General features: G+C 41.4%; 1 protein-coding gene and 1 pseudogene across 4 annotated transcripts in view; one reads left to right on the top strand and one right to left on the bottom strand.

The window, feature by feature from the left end:
• Positions 1-1,776, top strand: part of PLRG1 (pleiotropic regulator 1) — a 204,895-nt gene extending 203,119 nt beyond the window's left edge. For all 4 annotated transcript variants that reach the window (XM_085863551.1, XM_085863547.1, XM_085863546.1 and 1 more), the window contains one exon: positions 1,466-1,776. In XM_085863551.1, the coding sequence (XP_085719677.1) occupies positions 1,466-1,525 (60 nt within the window). In that variant the 3' untranslated portion in view covers positions 1,526-1,776. The remainder of the gene's footprint in view (positions 1-1,465) is intronic.
• A 3,283-nt stretch (positions 1,777-5,059) lies between these two features.
• LOC147009051 (uncharacterized) lies at positions 5,060-8,555 on the bottom strand (annotated as a pseudogene).
• Positions 8,556-17,282: the final 8,727 nt, after the last annotated feature.

Below are 17,282 nucleotides of genomic sequence, written 5' to 3'. Positions count from 1 at the left end.
TCTCTTTCTCTTTCTCTTTCTCTTTCTCTTTCTCTTTCTCTTTCTCTTTCTCTTTCTCTTTCTCTTTCTCTTTCTCTTTCTCTTTCTCTTTCTCTTTCTCTTTCTCTTTCTCTTTCTCTTTCTCTTTCTCTTTCTCTTTCTCTTTCTCTTTCTCTTTCTCTTTCTCTTTCTCTCTCTCTCTCTCTCTCTCTCTCTCTCTCTCTCTCTCTCTCTCTCTCTCTCTCTCTCTCTCTCTCTCTCTCTCTCTCTCTTTCTCTTTCTCTTTCTCTTTCTCTTTCTCTTTCTCTTTCTCTTTCTCTTTCTCTTTCTCTTTCTCTTTCTCTTTCTCTTTCTCTTTCTCTTTCTCTTTCTCTTTCTCTTTCTCTTTCTCTCTTTCTTTCTCTTTCTCTTTCTCTCTTTCTTTCTCTCTCTCTTTCTCTTTCTCTTTCTCTTTCTCTTTCTCTTTCTCTTTCTCTTTCTCTTTCTCTTTCTCTTTCTCTTTCTCTTTCTCTTTCTCTTTCTCTTTCTCTTTCTCTTTCTCTTTCTCTTTCTCTTTCTCTTTCTCTTTCTCTTTCTCTTTCTCTTTCTCTTTCTCTTTCTCTTTCTCTTTCTCTCTTTCTTTCTCTCTTTCTTTCTCTCTTTCTTTCTCTCTCTCTTTCTCTTTCTCTTTCTCTTTCTCTTTCTCTTTCTCTTTCTCTTTCTCTTTCTCTTTCTCTTTCTCTTTCTCTTTCTCTTTCTCTTTCTCTTTCTCTTTCTCTTTCTCTTTCTCTTTCTCTTTCTCTTTCTCTTTCTCTTTCTCTTTCTCTTTCTCTTTCTCTTTCTCTTTCTCTCTCTCTCTCTCTCTCTCTCTCTGGAAAGTTAAAGAGAGTAAGTTTCTGATGGTGCCTGTCTTGTCTTGTGTAAAGTTAAGATTGTAGAAGGTGTATTGAAGAAGGGATAAGTCTTCACTGTGTCCTTTATTTTGTCTCTGTAAATATTTGTATAACAGATTGGTTGTGTTATAAATGTACCCAGCTCATCATCTTTTCTCCTCCATTGGTCCAGCAAATTCTGCACGTTGGTATAAGCTACGAAGTTCTACCCCATGTGATTTGCTCTTGTTAGCCAGCACACACTACACTCACTGTATTGGTCAGCAGTAATTTGGTAGTGCGCTGAGGGCACGAGAACCCCCTTGGTGCGTCTGTCCACAGGTAAGCTATCATGCGAAGTCGTGTAACCCTGCCAGGATTGGCCGTACCAATCAGCATTTGTGGTTGCTTAGCAACCCGCCGGCATGTGGAGTTATCTGCCCAGCGGCCCCAGAACCGAGCGTTCGGGAGGGACCCGAGCACTTCCACTCCTGGGGAGCCTCAAACCTCGGATCCGCACCACTATATTTCTGTATTCTTCCATTTTGTACAGAAATTTTATTGAGGTTGGAAGTTCTCTTTGTTGGCCTTAAAAACTGTTGATTTTTGAATATTTTGGCTTTCATGTTCTGCAGACTGAAGAGACTCATCCCGTCAACTGGAAGCCTGAAATCCTGAAGAGAAAAAGATTTTGATGTCAATAAGCTTCTTGTGTAATTCCTGTTCATTTTTGTTTTGAAGGATTGGCTGCATTCTGGTGAAATGAGCAGAATGGAGCAGATTCATTTTGTTTAAATGAGGAGTTAAAAATACCAAATTTCCTTCCATATGTGAAAAGTTATTACAGCTTTATAGTAAAAACTCTTGTTTATATATTTTGTGTTGTGCTTGAATTATTTTGATATTTTATGTTTGACCATATTAAATATAGCTTTCATTTGTCCAATTTGCACATTCTTTGACACCCCTTCCTCTCCTCGACCTGCGAAGAGTTGTATCGTGGTGGAGGGGGTTTTGGAGGAGGATAGTGTGAGAGGAGAGGAGAGGAGAGGGGAGGCAGCATAAGGTGAGGGTTTTGGAAGAGGATAGTGTGAGGGGAGAGGAGAGGAGAGGGGAGGCAGCATAAGGTGTGGGTTGGCAGCGTACCAGGGCATTACTGGGGCGATAAAATGCTCCCGAACAGCAACGTTTTCTTTTTGCCGTGTTCTTGATCCCCCCCTTGCAAAACCTTCACGCAGAAGCAAAAAAACCCTCTTCACTTGCACTTGCAGCAACCAAAAAGTACCTCGTCACTTGCAGAAACTGCCAACTATTAATATACTAGCAAATACCACCCGCTTCGCTGGCAGGAATACAAATGGGGGGGGAGAGAAATGAGGAGGGGGGGAGAGGGAGAGTGTGGACAGAGTGATGGGTGAGAGAGAGGGAGGGGAGTAAGGAGGGATGTGAGAGTGAGGAGAGAGAGAGTGTGAGGAGGGGAGGGGGAAGGGAAGGAAGATGGGTGATGGACTGTTAATTATAATTCATACTGTTTCACCAAAATGGTTCTGCATGGAATAACAGTGAATATTGAAACAAAATATTGTCTGAAATCCATTTTCTACCGATCATACTCCAAATATTGCCCAAGGACAAAGCGTAGCCAAGCCGTCCAGAGACCAACACTGCCAAGACATGTCCAGAGATAAATACTGCCTGGGCATGTCTGAAGATTAATACTGCCCGGACTGTGTGTGTGTGTGTGTGTGTGTGTGTGTGTGTGTGTGTGTGTGTGTGTGTGTGTGTGTGTGTGAGAGAGAGAGAGAGACAGAGACAGACAGACAGAGAGAGAGACAGAAAGACAGGGAGAGAGAGAATTTGAACCTCGTTTATTGATCCACAAAAAAAACATTGGAAAGAAAAAAAACAAGCTCAAATGAGCTAAGATCCTCATCCTCTTAATGATGACGTCATAAACGAATATGACATCATTGTGATGTATCAGGTTTGCGATAAATTATCTGTGCTAATGCCCGGTTTGATTCCCGCAAACAAAATTCAAACAGCTTGCCTAGTTTCGGAGATAATGGTATAGGCGATTTCCATTAGCGGTGATATGACGTCAACTTTTTTTCTAGGGAGAATTTCCAAAATCGGAGATGGTTACTGCCTGCGTGTGGGCTTTCTGCATATACATGGCAAGCTTCACGAAGATACGATGAAAACTTTGGGTTGTGGAACAAAAAATGTGAAAAAATAGGAATGACGTCATAAAAATTGATATGACGTCATAGTCATGTATCATATGTGCTTCAAGAAGCACATATGATGGGCCAGTGGTGGCACCAAAAGCTCTGCTACCCTGGCTCGCACGGTTGACGCATGGGGCTGGGCATCCCAGCAAAGGGGGGATGTGTGCTTAGATTGGGAAGCAATGGTTTGCCCCGGGTTTTAGTCCAATTGCAGAACAGTATTGTAGGACCTGTCACGTTTGCCAAGAGCACAACCCAACAAGGGGGCCCCAGGCGGCCATCCAGTTCCATTTGGGCCATTCGTTCATATCCAGATTGATTTCATCCAGTTACCAAAGTGCTGTGGCCTTGAGTTTGTTTTGGTCATCGTAGATTTGTTCACCAAGTGGGTTGAGGCTTACCCTTGTAGAAGAGCAGATGCCATTACTGTGGTTAAACTGCTGATGAAGGATTTTGTCTGTAGATTTGGGATACCCTGTAGGATCTCCAGTGATCAGGGAACTCATTTTACAGCCGAGGTGGTGAAGGAGATGTGTCGAGTTTTGCAAATCAAGAAACACCTCAACTGTCCTCATAATCCCAAATCAGCGGGGGCAGTTGAGAGACAGAATGGATGTCTAAAGAATAAACTGGCCAAGATTTGTGAACAGACTGGATTAAAATGGCCAGATGCACTGCCCATTGCCTTCATGACTGAGATCTACCGCGAATCGGAAAACTGGCTTATCTCCTCATGAGATTCTCATGGGAAGACCTATGAGACTGCCGCACTCACCTGCATTAACTGTAAAAGACATGAACGTGCAGCAAATGGACGACACGTTGCTTGCGTTCTGTGTCTCTCTGAATCATGCTGTGAGGACTTTTATGCGCAGGTGAAGCAAGCCTTGCCTGAGCCTGCCACATCTGCTCACCACAACTTCAAACCAGGAGACCTGGTTTATGTGAAGATTTACAAAAGAAAGAACTCTCTTCAAGCACGGTGGTGCGGGCCGTTTCTGATGCTACTAACTACTCATACAGCAGTGAAGTGTAAAGGGAGAGCAACATGGATTCACGCCACACACTGAAAGCTGGCGCGCGACCAGAAGGAGCCCGAGGAGAATGCTGCTTCCTGATCACTTTGATTATTTTTATTGCAGGATTACTTGTGCTACTAGCTGCAGGTTGTACAATGTGGACATGGTCTGTGAGGCCGATACGTGCTATTCGTGATCAATGTCATTTGCATGTTCCCCTGCCAAGTGCCTGTCACACTGCCCGCCGAACTAACCACATAGCACCCAGAGAACGGGGAAGCTTAACGGGCAGAGTGGGAGTAGATAAGGGTTCACTACATGGAATAAATACTTATCTGGCTCTTTCTCATAACCACGCTAAGGCTTTTAATAAAACTAATTGCTGGGTCTGCACTAAGATACCTCACTCGGAAGTTACTGGAATACCTTTGTTGGCAATACCATTTGATCTGAGTGAGTGGTGTGGGTACTGGGCTCAGAAAGAGGAATGGGATGAACAGGATAATGACACTGACAACCACATCATTACTGATAGAAATGGAAATTGCCTGTGACAACGGAACTTCAGTAACTGGTTTTGGCCAAGTTTTAATTTGAGTAAGATGCCTCCACATTTTATGGTCAAACAGTCGACAGGAAAGCCGGATCAATGCTTGGTGCAAGAAGCATGGGGAGAAAATATTAGGAAAATCTGAATGCAGTTGCGATGTCTATAGAAATCACACTATGGGGCCACAAGTGGCTTTAAATAATACCTAGTTTGTGTGTGGAAACCGAGCCTATCCATGACTTCCAGTTAACTAGACCGGATCATGTTACTTGTCATTCATTGTGCCGCACATGCGTCTGCTAAATAGGTCACCTTTTGAGCATTTGAAACGGGGCAAACGGAGTTTCACATCAACTGAATTGTTCTTCATGATTCTCATTCCTCACTACAGGATAGGGCAAATGTCTGGGGCTGGCAGAGTTAGCCGCTTCACTTGAGTCGCTGGCAAAGAAAACTGCCCTGGGCATGGTTGGTATCAACTCGGAGGTGGTCGCCCGGCGTGTGGTCGCAATGCAAAAGCGGGTCATCCTTGATCTCATCCTCGCGGCCCAGGGTGGGACGTGTGCCATAATCCACTCTGAGTGTTGTACCTATATCCCCGATAACTCAGAGCAAATCACAAACATAGCTGACAAGATTAAGCAAGGAGCTAAATTTCACAATTATTTTACGAAAGATGGACTTTATTCCTGGTTTGAAGGGATTTTCGGGGGATGGGGACTACCTTGTTACGCTGGATCTCTGTAGGATTATCATTATTGTCGTGCTTGTTAGATGCGCCACAACCACATTGCCGACATTGATTGTTTCTTATTTAAAGAGGAATGCTGCTACAAAGTAATGGTTGTCCAACCACCACCTTCCTATTCTGATTTTGAAGTCGAGTCCTCCGACTCTACGGAGATGGGACTTGAAGTTGGAAATCCATGAGTCAACACAATGAGTGTGTTCAATGTTTACGGGATTGTCCTTCCACTGTACTCATCTGCTCTGTTCCCAAAACCCTGTATAGGTGCGTTGAAAAAATATGAAACAGAATCACTTCTGGTCAACAAAAAAAGGAATAATATAACTTCTGGAAAAAGTTTTAAAATCACTTCTGGTGAAAAAAAAATTCAACAGAATCACTTCTGGTCCACAAAAAAAACAAAATAAGTCACTAGTAGACATTGTCGTGATCCCGCCTGTTTAATATCTTCCAGCACGGAATACTGATGGTATTCCGCCTTGATCATCGTTTTGAAAGTCCCATTGAACCGCTCACAGGCGCCGCTGCATTCAGGCTGGTACGGACTGGTGGTCAGGTGCTGAACTCCTAACTCGGACAGGAATCCTTCAAATACTTCTGACAAGAACAGACTGCCTCGATCCGTAAGGAATTTAGTCGGAAGCCCATGCCTACTGAACATATCCTTGAGAGACTCTATGGCATGGGCGGAATCAGCTTGCTCCAGGGAATAAGCCTCTGCATACTTGGTAGCCTAACACATGACCGTGAGCAAATAGCGTTTCCCGGAACTGGTTTTGGGCAACGGTCCGACAAAATCCGTGGCAACAAACTCGAAGGGCTGACTGATCATGGGGAGGGCTTTAGGGGTGCCTTGAAAACCTTCACTCCCTTTCCGAGTCGTTGACAAATGGGACAGCTAGCACAATAGCGCTTGATGTCTCGCGACATGGCGGGCCATATGAACTGATCCTTGACCTTGGCTAAGGTCTTGGCTGCTCCGACATGACCCGAGGAAATATTTCCATGGGCCAATTGCATGACTGACTGACGATGCCTCCCTGGTACGACAACTCGGTGTTGTACCTTCCACGTCTGGGTGGAGGACATGTTCTTGGGGGAATATTTATACATCAGCACACCTGCACCATTCACATAGTAGCCTGTTCGTCCAGGCTCGGAGTCTTCTCCCATTTCCCAGAGGGTGGCAAGAGTGGGATCGAAGTGCTGATCCTCCACGAGACTGGTTACCGCAGACAATGCCGGAGTGACCTCAGGCACAGAACTGGGGTCGCTAACCGCCTCGGAAGACTGATCCTCCTCACCGGATTCGCCGACCGGCGAACAAGTAGCTGGGGTCCCCGTGTCACAGACGGGAACGGTCCCTGAGGAGCCCGGCTCCTGAGGTTAGCCTGCCTGGAGGCTCAGTTGGACTTCAGTCGAAGCAACGTCACTGTCGGAGGCTGGATTCGAGGCGCGAGGCTCCTCAGGCCAGAGTGAAGATATGTCTGACTCCGCCACTCTCTCCGCCTGTTTGCTCTGGGATCTAGTGACCACCCCACAGGTCAGAGTTAATAACTCCTCCATGCCCATAGCATCATTGCCAATCAGCAAGATACCCCCGGTACCGGGTAGTAGGGTACCACCGCACAGGTCATCGGACCCGTAAAAAAGTCACTCCGGACCTCGATGAGAGCAAGGGGATACCGGCCAGGAACCTGGTTAATGCCCCGAAGGACGATATATTCACTGGTATAATGCATCTGAGAGGCCGGAACTACCCCAGCCCGGAGAACACACAGCGTCGCCTCAGTATCCCGAAGGTATTGGGCCTTAAACTTCACCACCAAATCAGGGCCACCCACTAAGGCTGTCCCTGACTAATCCTGATACAGAGGATGAATGGAATTAGCCTCGGTGGCAGTACCTCTGTCACCGATGCCACCGTCGTGCGCGAGGGCCCAGTTGATGACCTCCACTGACCTCCCTCCGATTTAACAACCGGGTTGCCTCGATAGGCCGGACTAGCTGGGTTAGAGAAACAGCAGTCTCCACCATGCCCCACGCGTTTGCAGACATCGCACCAGGGCCGTGCCCTGGCCTGCAGCTTGCGACCGCCACCAGTGGAGGGCATCGGGGAACCCTTCCCCTCGATCCAGCCGCCGGGTAGACGGGGGGCAGTCTTGACCGCAGAATCCTCCATCTTATGACGCGACTGCGTTGCTTGCAACATTTTGCACGCCAAAACATGTTTATCAATAAGCTTGACACAGTCTGACAAGGAAACAGTGTCGCTATCGACAAGAAACAACGCTAAGTCCGGCGGAAGCTGTTGATCGGTACAGTAATGCACCAGGAGTTCCGCAACCGCTGGAGGTAACTCAACGCTGCTCCCCTCGAACCATCTCTGCAGCTGTTCCAACAAAACCCGCGAATGTTCCTCATAGGTTTGACTGGACTTACGAGTCCAACTGAAAAGATTACGCCTATAAATACACGGAGACACCGCATAGGCTTTCAAAATCTTGGCCTTCAACTTCCGGTGTCGTTAACGTCCTCGATTGCCATCCTCGCATATACCTCCTTCGCCTTTTCAGATAGATGGCTAACAAGGTGGCCGACCCACAAGCTCTCATCAATGTCACCGGAAGTCAACAACTTCTCCGCCATCTCCAGATACGTTTCTGGCCTCATGTCTCCCGTCCAGTCCGGCAAACGAACATGAACAATTTCCGGGACTGGTGCAGCAGACACATCTGCCCGTTGTCGTTCAGTCAACATTCGCCACTTATGCTCTCTGACGCATTCAGCCTCTGCCGCGTCATGCTCCCTGAGTCGCTCAGCCTCTGCCCTGTCATTCTTCCTGAGTCATTCAGCCTCTGCCGCTGCTCTTTCAGCTATCTCTGTGTCATGCTCCCCGAGTCGCTCAGCCTCTGCCGCGTCATGCTCCCTGAGTCGCTCAGCCTCTGCCCTGTCATTCTCCCACTTATACATGTCAAGTTGTTGAACCGGGGTCAGCCCGGACCAGAAGGTCGAACGCATGCATTTAGTCATGATGGAATCGCTCCCTAACATATCGGGTTCAGTGGCCGGGTCAAGGCTGATTGCGTCGCTCACATCGACACCCACGTGACTGTCAACATGATCAGGTTGATCTCTCACTTCTCCAGCCGACATGGTTTGGCAACGAGTTATCATACGACAAGGACACAAAACACGAAGTCTAAAAGGAGGCTGGGTCGAATCATACAATATCAAAACAAATCATACAATATCCAAATGGAACACAAACTATTCCATTATCTAAAATAAATCTCTTATCATCAAAGGCTCCTAATGCCTTTTTATTTACTTCTTCACTATATATGTTATGTTTATAACTTCTTATTGTATTCATTTTCCTATATTCTTCTTTCTTATTCATCAAACAATTATAATAATTTCTAAAAGCTATTGATTTCATTATTACATATTTATTTATTCCCTTTAACCTCTTATCAATCTGATCACCACACTTATAAGCATATGCCTTTGCTCTCAATCCAATAAACTCACTCATTACTTTTCCACCCAACTCATCCTTAAACTTACCAATAACCTTTTCATTCTTTTTTGAAAATAACTCACTCTTCTTACTAAAATTACTTGTATCATATACTCCAATATTTTTCTTCATATCTTTATAAACATCATCAGTTTTTATATCTCGGATAAAACTATCAGTGTCCACATACAACAATGAAACATTTTCACCATACTCTTTTTTTAAGCCATTATACAAATAATCATACATCAATATCTTTGATAAATCAAGAACTGCTGTTCCAATATAAATTGGTTTATCCATTACAATACTTTCCTTTTCCATATGAATAGCAGAAAAGTTCTCTGAAAAAACCTCTTCTCTCTTAAAACTTGGTTTATTTATCAATGTAGAAGCTTCTTTCCAAGATGTTGCAAATCTAATGTTTTGCCTGTTTCCAACATTCTCCATAGTCTTTCCAAAGACAGCATTATTCATCAATTTATAGAATTCGCTTCAAATTTTACTTTTGTAAATGTTCTCATATCTGTATTGAATTTAATATACTTTTTCATCCAAGGACTTTGTTTAAATTTTAAAACTATGAATTTTAGCGACTCTCAATCCTTCTCTCAAAAACGGTTTCAAGCTTCTCTGATGCAAAACATATCCCTCTTTATCATAAAATGTTGTTAATAACATTTTTCTGTTGATTTGCCTTTAATATTAAAACTTTTATGATAATCACTTAACCATTCTTTCTTTGGGGTTTCTTTCTCACATGCAAAAGGAAGTCTTTCTGCTTATTATGAAGATCACTCGGGTACCTCAAATCAACTTCAAAATAATAACCTTCTTCTTCCTCATTCAATTCCTCTTGAGAAGAAATAACAATATTCATCAAAGCCTTTTCATAATCCTTTTCTTCCACCCACTCTAATTTACCATAAGGCAGAGATTGAGATATTGCCCATCCATACAAATTATTCGCATCAAAATACATCAAATAATTACTATCTTTTTCACTATCATAATTTGGAAGATATTTATTATTTGCTTTAGCATATCTTTTTGAACATACTTGTGATATTCCACCTCTCTTAGACTTCTCAATCATCAAAAGCATATCTACATCACTGATTATATTAAATCTATATCTTGTTTTGTCATTTTCAACATTGCACTCCAAGCTAAACCAGGAGCTGTGAAATAGTGGGCAAGATCTAATCCATAACAATTTTTATAATGACAGAGTGATCTAAAAGCTTCAAACACACCAGCTAACAATAAAACATCTGTTTTTAGATACAAATCATGATATTCTCCAAGGTTCTTTATCTTAAATATTTTCCAAATCTCTTGTGCATGTTTATATTCCTTATCACTTATCTCTTTTTCATAAAGGTTATTATAGAAACTTTCTTTTGAAGGAAGTCGTGTTTCTTTAAATCTCATAAATGAATCCATATAATCATAAGCATAAATTCTCTTACTTGTAAGAATTTTCTCTTTACTTTGAATTTTATTCCTTGTTTGAATTTCCTCTCGAGTTAGAATTCCCTCTTCAATCAGAATTTCATCTTTAATCAGAATTTCCTCTTTAGTTAGAATTTCATTCATTGTTTGAATTTTCTTTATAATTAGAATTTCATCTTCAGTTAGAATTTCTTCATTAATTTCCTCATTAATTAGAATTTCCTCTTTACTTTGAATTCTCTCTTTAATCTGAATTTCCTCTTTAGTTAGAATTTCCTCTTTAGGAAAGAATAAATTAAGATTTGGAAAAGAGCCCGTGGAGCTTAGATTTGATGCTAGGTCGGCTAGTGGTGTTTCCATAAACTTGCAAGAATCTAGAAACCTTATACGAGTTAAAGGTTTTGTGAATATCATTAATGTAAATGAAATATACTTTTGTCTTGTGTTTGTTATGGCAGAAATATTCCCTGGCGTTTTTGAAAGTTCATTAATAAATAGATGTGTATCATAGTTGGCGCTGTTGTGAAGAAAGACTGGAATAAAAGAAGGAAATTTATAATTAAGATTACAACAGGAATGAGCGGGACCTCTATATTTACCAGTAAGATGACAATGATCCCTAAATTTAGACTCCTCAATTTCCTCCTCACAAATATGACAGATATTGTTCTTTCTAAATTCTAATTTTTCTTCTTCGGTTAATTTCATCGGTTCATTTGTTTCTTTCATTAATTTAGTTAGTCTTATACAATCATTTTATAATCGTTTTACAAACTCTTGTGAAGCTTTTTTTTCCACTATAATGTTAAAGTTTATTATACTTTTCTCCAACAGATGATTAGATATAATAACAGAAACCACAAGGAATATGTTTTTGATATTTATTTGTATGTGATTCTTTTGGATTAGGAGAAGCAGTATTTATCTTTTTTAGGATACATTCAAAATCAGCATATATCACAAATGGGTGCATGATAGATTTATTATAATCTTCAAAGGAAATCTTTTCACCAGGTTTAGGCATTGTAATTTCAGCTGATTTATGATTACTACAATATTTTGAATGTTGTTCTAATCGTTCTTTTGTATGAAATGAATTAAGACATCGCTCACAAGGATATATTTTGTTTGCTGTTCTGAATACCTGAGAAGAAATTAATCTTGATAAATTATTGATGTTTGTGTAATGTGAATTCTTTCCAACACTAAAATATAAAAGATCAATGTGTGTTTCTTCATTTTTATAGTTGTTTGAAATTTTTAATATTTGAACTTTGTTTGTATCCGTTAATCCATATACATTAATATAAAGATTATTTTTTTTCTCAAATTTAGGAATAACTGTTAGTGGCATTGGGAATTTAAAATCTTTAATGTCCAAGGTATTCTCATATTTCATATATTGTTTTAGTCTTTCTGAATTACAACTTGGTGGATGTAAGTGAGCAAGAACAGACCAGAGAAAACATTTATTATCATTGTTCTTAATATTAACAACTGCCTTCTTTAGTTTTATTTCTTTTGGTAATTCAATATAAGAAGAAGCTTTAAGAGGGTTTGATTTTAGAATGTGTATATCTAAAAAGATTATTTTTTTTTAACATTAAATCCACTTCCTACCACTGTATTATCAACATCCTCCTCTTGTCTTGATAGTTCTTCATAAACCCCACTATTCATAAAATCTTGAAATGATGTTATAAAATGAAGATCTGTTCTCATATAAGGAGTTTGTTCTTCATCTTGTCTTTTCATATTCATTTTCACTCCCACATAAAACTTTAAAGTTTTCATTTCTTTTAATGTCTTTTTAATAACTTTTTCAACATCAGGTTTCACTATTTCAATTGATTCAGCTATTGATGATGGACCGGGTTCTCCAAATTGAAAAATCCTTATTTTTATATGCACTTTAAATGCCCCATCAGTGTTTTCAATATAATAGTCTCCCTTTACTTTAAACTCATTTTTCTTGTGTTTTTGAGATTGAAGATGTCTATTATAACTACTCTTCAAAACATCCTTTGAGCAGATATCACAATGTTTTCTTTCCAACTCAAGAGGAGATATTTGATGAAATAGATTAAATGTTTGTTTGTTGGTTTGAAGGTGTTTTTTATAATATTTATATTCGTGATTACAAACATCGCAGTACGTTGTATTCACCATATTTATATAATAAAACTTTGCTGAAACTAAAATTTTCTTGATGACAATTTCGTTTAATTTATAGGTGAATCTCTGCTTAAAATCATTTTATCCTTCAACTATTTTCACTTAATAAATACAATGTTTCAAGAGACAAAAGACAAGTTTCAATCAATCTCTTCATTTGTAAAAGATACTGAGAAATTTGTCAAAGATGTAAAATTGAACAAAGATAAATATAATAACTATTGGATAAAAACAATTATGGTGGATAAGATGAGTTCTTCAATTTCCTTCAGTGGAAGGGCTTTTAGTATATCTGGAAGAACATCAATGAAAGTATCTCGAACAAAAGTTTCTCCTCTCCTTCTGGTAATATATTCAAAACTATAAAAAGCAATGAAACAAGAAAAAGTATCAAAAAATAAAAACCTTATGGTTTTTTTAGAGATTTTAGAATCTTTAATTAGATAATTAGAATCTTTAATAATCTAGAATTTTAGAAGCTTTAGAAAGAAAAGATAAGACCATCTGTAATATGCAAGGAGAAATTTGTATTTTTTTCAACAACCCTAAAGATGTAAATCCTGATGAAATAAAGGATGTTCATATGTCAGGTGAAAGGACATTTCGTTCAATAGTAGTTCAGGATCATTTCAAAATTACCTTTAATATAAAAAAATGTTGTAGTTGAATCTGGTAATTAAAAAAAGTATATAGATATCGATGGTAATATTATTAAATATGAGTCAATATGCAACTGAAAGTATAGATGAATTTCAGTTTAAGTAAAGTTTTACTTTATAAATATGCTAGACTTCCCTGATTCTCCATATGACAAATTTGAGAATTGTCCTGCGTGTGAAAGATGAGGATTAAACAGAGAGTCAAAAGCCTACAAACAATGTATATTCTGTGATTATCTTCTAATTAATGATAATAAAAAAATTAAAAAGGAAAATAATTATTTTTGATTTACACCAAAAACGAATTACTTTACAAGATTGATTAGAGAAATGAATGTAAAGTATGAGGGTGATAACACACCTTTCCTTACAAGGGAAGAAACTGAACTTATTAGAGAAATGTTCAAAGGATTGTTGTTATATATTATTCATGGATGTGATTTTCAGGGAAATATCAACAGAGGATATTGCATAAATAAAATAATGGATTATCTTGAAATTAAACCTGAACTTAGGATAAAATATAGAGTTTCTAAAAAAGCCAATAATAATTTAAATAACCTGTTTTCCAAATATATAAATGAATGATTTTTTACCCATTTGGGAAAAATAAGATAAAATTTAGCAATCATAAAAATCTTCCAAATTCATTAAGATGTCTCATAGTTGGCTCAAGCGGATGTGGAAAAACCTGCTTACTTTTGAAGATGCTCCTGACTCACAACTTTTTAGATCATGATAATTTAATAATTTTCACAAAGTCGAGTTTTCAACCAGAGTATCAAGAACTCTCACAAGGTTTTAATGCTGGTCTTCAAAAAGAAGATATAATCGGTTTATTTAAACTGCAAAAAAATCTAAATGATAATAACATTGAAGATATTGTTGTGGTTGACGAAATTCGCAAACCACCATTCAGGTCCTGTAGGTGAGATATCTCTGTAAATATATGTGTAGTTAGCCCAAACCCGTTGTTTAGAGGGAATAAATGTCATTCATTCGGGCTGCGACCCTTTTAGATAGTCGTTTTTCTTTTACTATCTTTATTTTGGACCAACCGCCATTACTACCACCACAACCACCACCAACCGCATCTCGACAACCACAGCCACCTTCTCCACAACCGCTTTCACACACCAACCACCAACCGCAACGCCGCTTCACAACAACAGCAACGCCAACAGCCACGACCTTTACCGTCACAACTCGCCCTCGCAACCATCGCATCACCACCATTCCCGCGCCGCTTGTGGGCACCGATACTGGACTCGTACAGGGCGCACACCGAGCAGCGGGTGCAAAAACACCAGCCTTTCTGAGAAATCGGATCAAGAATGATTCACGCCCACTTCTGTTCCGTCCTATCAGCGAGCGTGGGGCGATTTTGCCCCGCCTCCAGGCGCGTCGGAGTATAATCGCTATATGCAGATTCGCGGATCAAGAATGATTCACGCCCACTTTTCCTCTGTCCAATGGGGAGCGTGGCTCCGCCCCCGAGCCATTCCTGATCCAAAAATCTGCATATGATTTCTCCTGTCGCACTATAAAGCGCCGAGCGCGGAGCGAATCGAGGCAGTTGGAAAGAGTTGGGAAGAGTCGGGCAGTGTTTTTTTTTTTTTTTTTTTTTTTTTTTTTGTATACCTTGGTCGAGGCTCGTATGAGAGCTAACACACAACTCACAGCAAGGAGGCATGAGACAAGAGGGGTGGGAGTGGAAGGGACAAAACATTGAGGAACAGACACAGGTGAACTGTGGAAGGGAGAGGGATGGGGATGGGACGGGGAACATGGCGAGGAGAAGATGGACATTACAGGGACTTTCAGGAAGGAAAGCAGGAGAATTGAAGGAAGTGGGCTTGGGTGGATTATCGGGGTAGAAAAGATCGAGGATTTGGATGGGGGAAGATAAGAGGTGGTGGTGAACAGCTGTTTTGAAAGCCTGGAGGGAAGAATGGGAAAGAATAGAGTGAGGAAGTTTATTCCAAAGGCGGGAAAAAAGAGGAATGAAAGAGTGAAGATGAGCAGTGATTCGTGATTTTGGTAGTTTTACCAGAATGGGGTTGTTGGCGGACCTTGAGCGCCCTGTGGAAATGTGGTTGGGACAAATCGCAGAGAGAGCAGGGGGGCAAGGCTGAGAGGAGCTCTGTAGAAGACAGAAAGACCACCGACCAACCTGCGGTGATTGAGTGAGAGGCCCAAAGACTCAGCTTCATTGCGGGAGATGCCAATGATCTTAAAAGCCCTGGTTTCGACAGCGTGAAGTCGAGAAAGGTGGGAGGCAGGAGCACCAGCCCAGAGGGGAGAGCAGTACTCCATCAGGCTACGGACAAAAGCTTTGTAAGTAGTCAGGAGCTCAAGAGGGCCGAGGAAGGACTTTGCACGACGGAGGATTCCCAGTCGGCGACTGGCTTTTGAGGCAAGGTTGGAAATGTGACTTTCCCAGGAAAGGTCATGGCAGATAGTGAGACCCAGAAGCTTGAAAGAAAAGACTTCTTCCAGAGGATTGTTGAGAAAGTGGATGGGGGGGTTTTGTAAACGGTCCTTTCAAGAGACATAGTGAGAGTGTGAGATTTGTGTGGATTGAAAGACATGTTCCACGTGTTGGACCAGTTTGTGATTTTATCCAGATCTGCAGTGAGCGAAGAAGCTGCTGCTTGCCGGTCTGAGGGATGACAGATGGTACGGCAGAGGGTGGAGTCGTCGGCAAAGAGAAATAGAGGATTTTCCAGAGAGTCCGAGAGATCATTGATGAAAACCAGAAAAAGAACAGGGCCCAGAACGCTACCTTGAGGAACTCCAGCCTGCACAGGAAGAGGGGATGAAAGAACTCCATTTAGGGCCACACGTTGACTGCGACAGGAGAGGAAGTCTGCGAGCCATGAGTGGAGATGGCCTTGAATACCATGGGAAGAGAGTTTGGTGAGTAGGGCAGGGTGCCAGACTGTGTCAAAAGCACGTGATATGTCCAGGGATACGGCTCGGATTTCCTGTCTGGCATTGAGGACCTCCATCCATTGATGGGAGAGCAGTAGCAGCATATCCAGGGTAGAGTGACCTGGTCTGAAACCAAATTGATGATTGGAAATCAAGCCATTGGAGAAGAGGAAGGATTTCATGTCTGAAGCAATGATGGATTCCATAACCTTGCTGATGATTGGGAGAAGGCTGATTGGTCTGTAGTTACAGGGATCTGTTTTTGCACCTTTTTTATGCAGGGCAGTGATGTTAGCAGATTTCCAAGCAGATGGCAGATGACCTTGGGAAAATGAGAGGGTGAATAGAACAGAGAGAGGGTGAGCAAGAGCAGAAGAGCAGGCTTTGAGGACACGTGGGCTGATGCCGTCTGGACCGGTTGCAGAATCTGACTCGAGGTTTGAAAGCAAGCTCTCCACCTTGTCAGGAGAAAAGGATACAGAGTCCAGGGACAGTTGGGTGCGACTGGGTAAAGTGGGTAGAGATAGTGATGGGTTTGGGACACAAGATTTAGCTGCAAACACCGAGTTTAGACATTCAGCTTTATCACGTGTGGAATCAGCAGTGCGGCCATTTGAGGTAAGGGAGGGGATGGAGGGGGAACATACACCAGAAACAGATTTGATTAAACGCCCACAGGATTTTGAGGAGGGAGAGAGGTTTGAGAGTCCAGACTTGAGATGAGAAAGATGTTGTTTTCTGGCTCTCCTGAGGGTAGATACACACTTGTTCCGAGCTTTGTGGAAAGAACTGAGATTGCCCTCAGTTGGGTTTGCTTTCCATGAGGCAAAGGCAAGTTGTTTCAGGACAACTGCCTCACCACAAGCTTCAGTAAACCAAGGGCGGGAGGAAGGGTAAGACAACTGAACACGAGAGGGGATAAATCTGTGCATGAGGGAGAGCAAGTTTCTTTGAAAGAATTCCCAGGATGAGTTGATGTTTGAGAAAGTAGTGATAGGAGACCAGTCTGTAAGTTTGATGGCTGCTCGAGACCCTGCCAGTCGGCTTGATTGAAATGCCAGACTCGACGGCGGTGAGGTGGTTCTCTGATGACAGCCAGAGAGATGTCCACTTTAACAAGGACGTGGTCAGAAGAACCAATTGGAGCGAAGGAAGAGC

Source organism: Eptatretus burgeri, chromosome 18 (assembly GCF_056783735.1).
Source record: "Eptatretus burgeri isolate ZD-2024b chromosome 18, Ebu_testis_v1, whole genome shotgun sequence".
Taxonomy (NCBI): Eukaryota; Metazoa; Chordata; class Myxini; order Myxiniformes; family Myxinidae; genus Eptatretus; species Eptatretus burgeri.
Note: the sequence above shows the minus strand (reverse complement) of the source record. Positions and strands in the feature narration are given on the sequence as shown.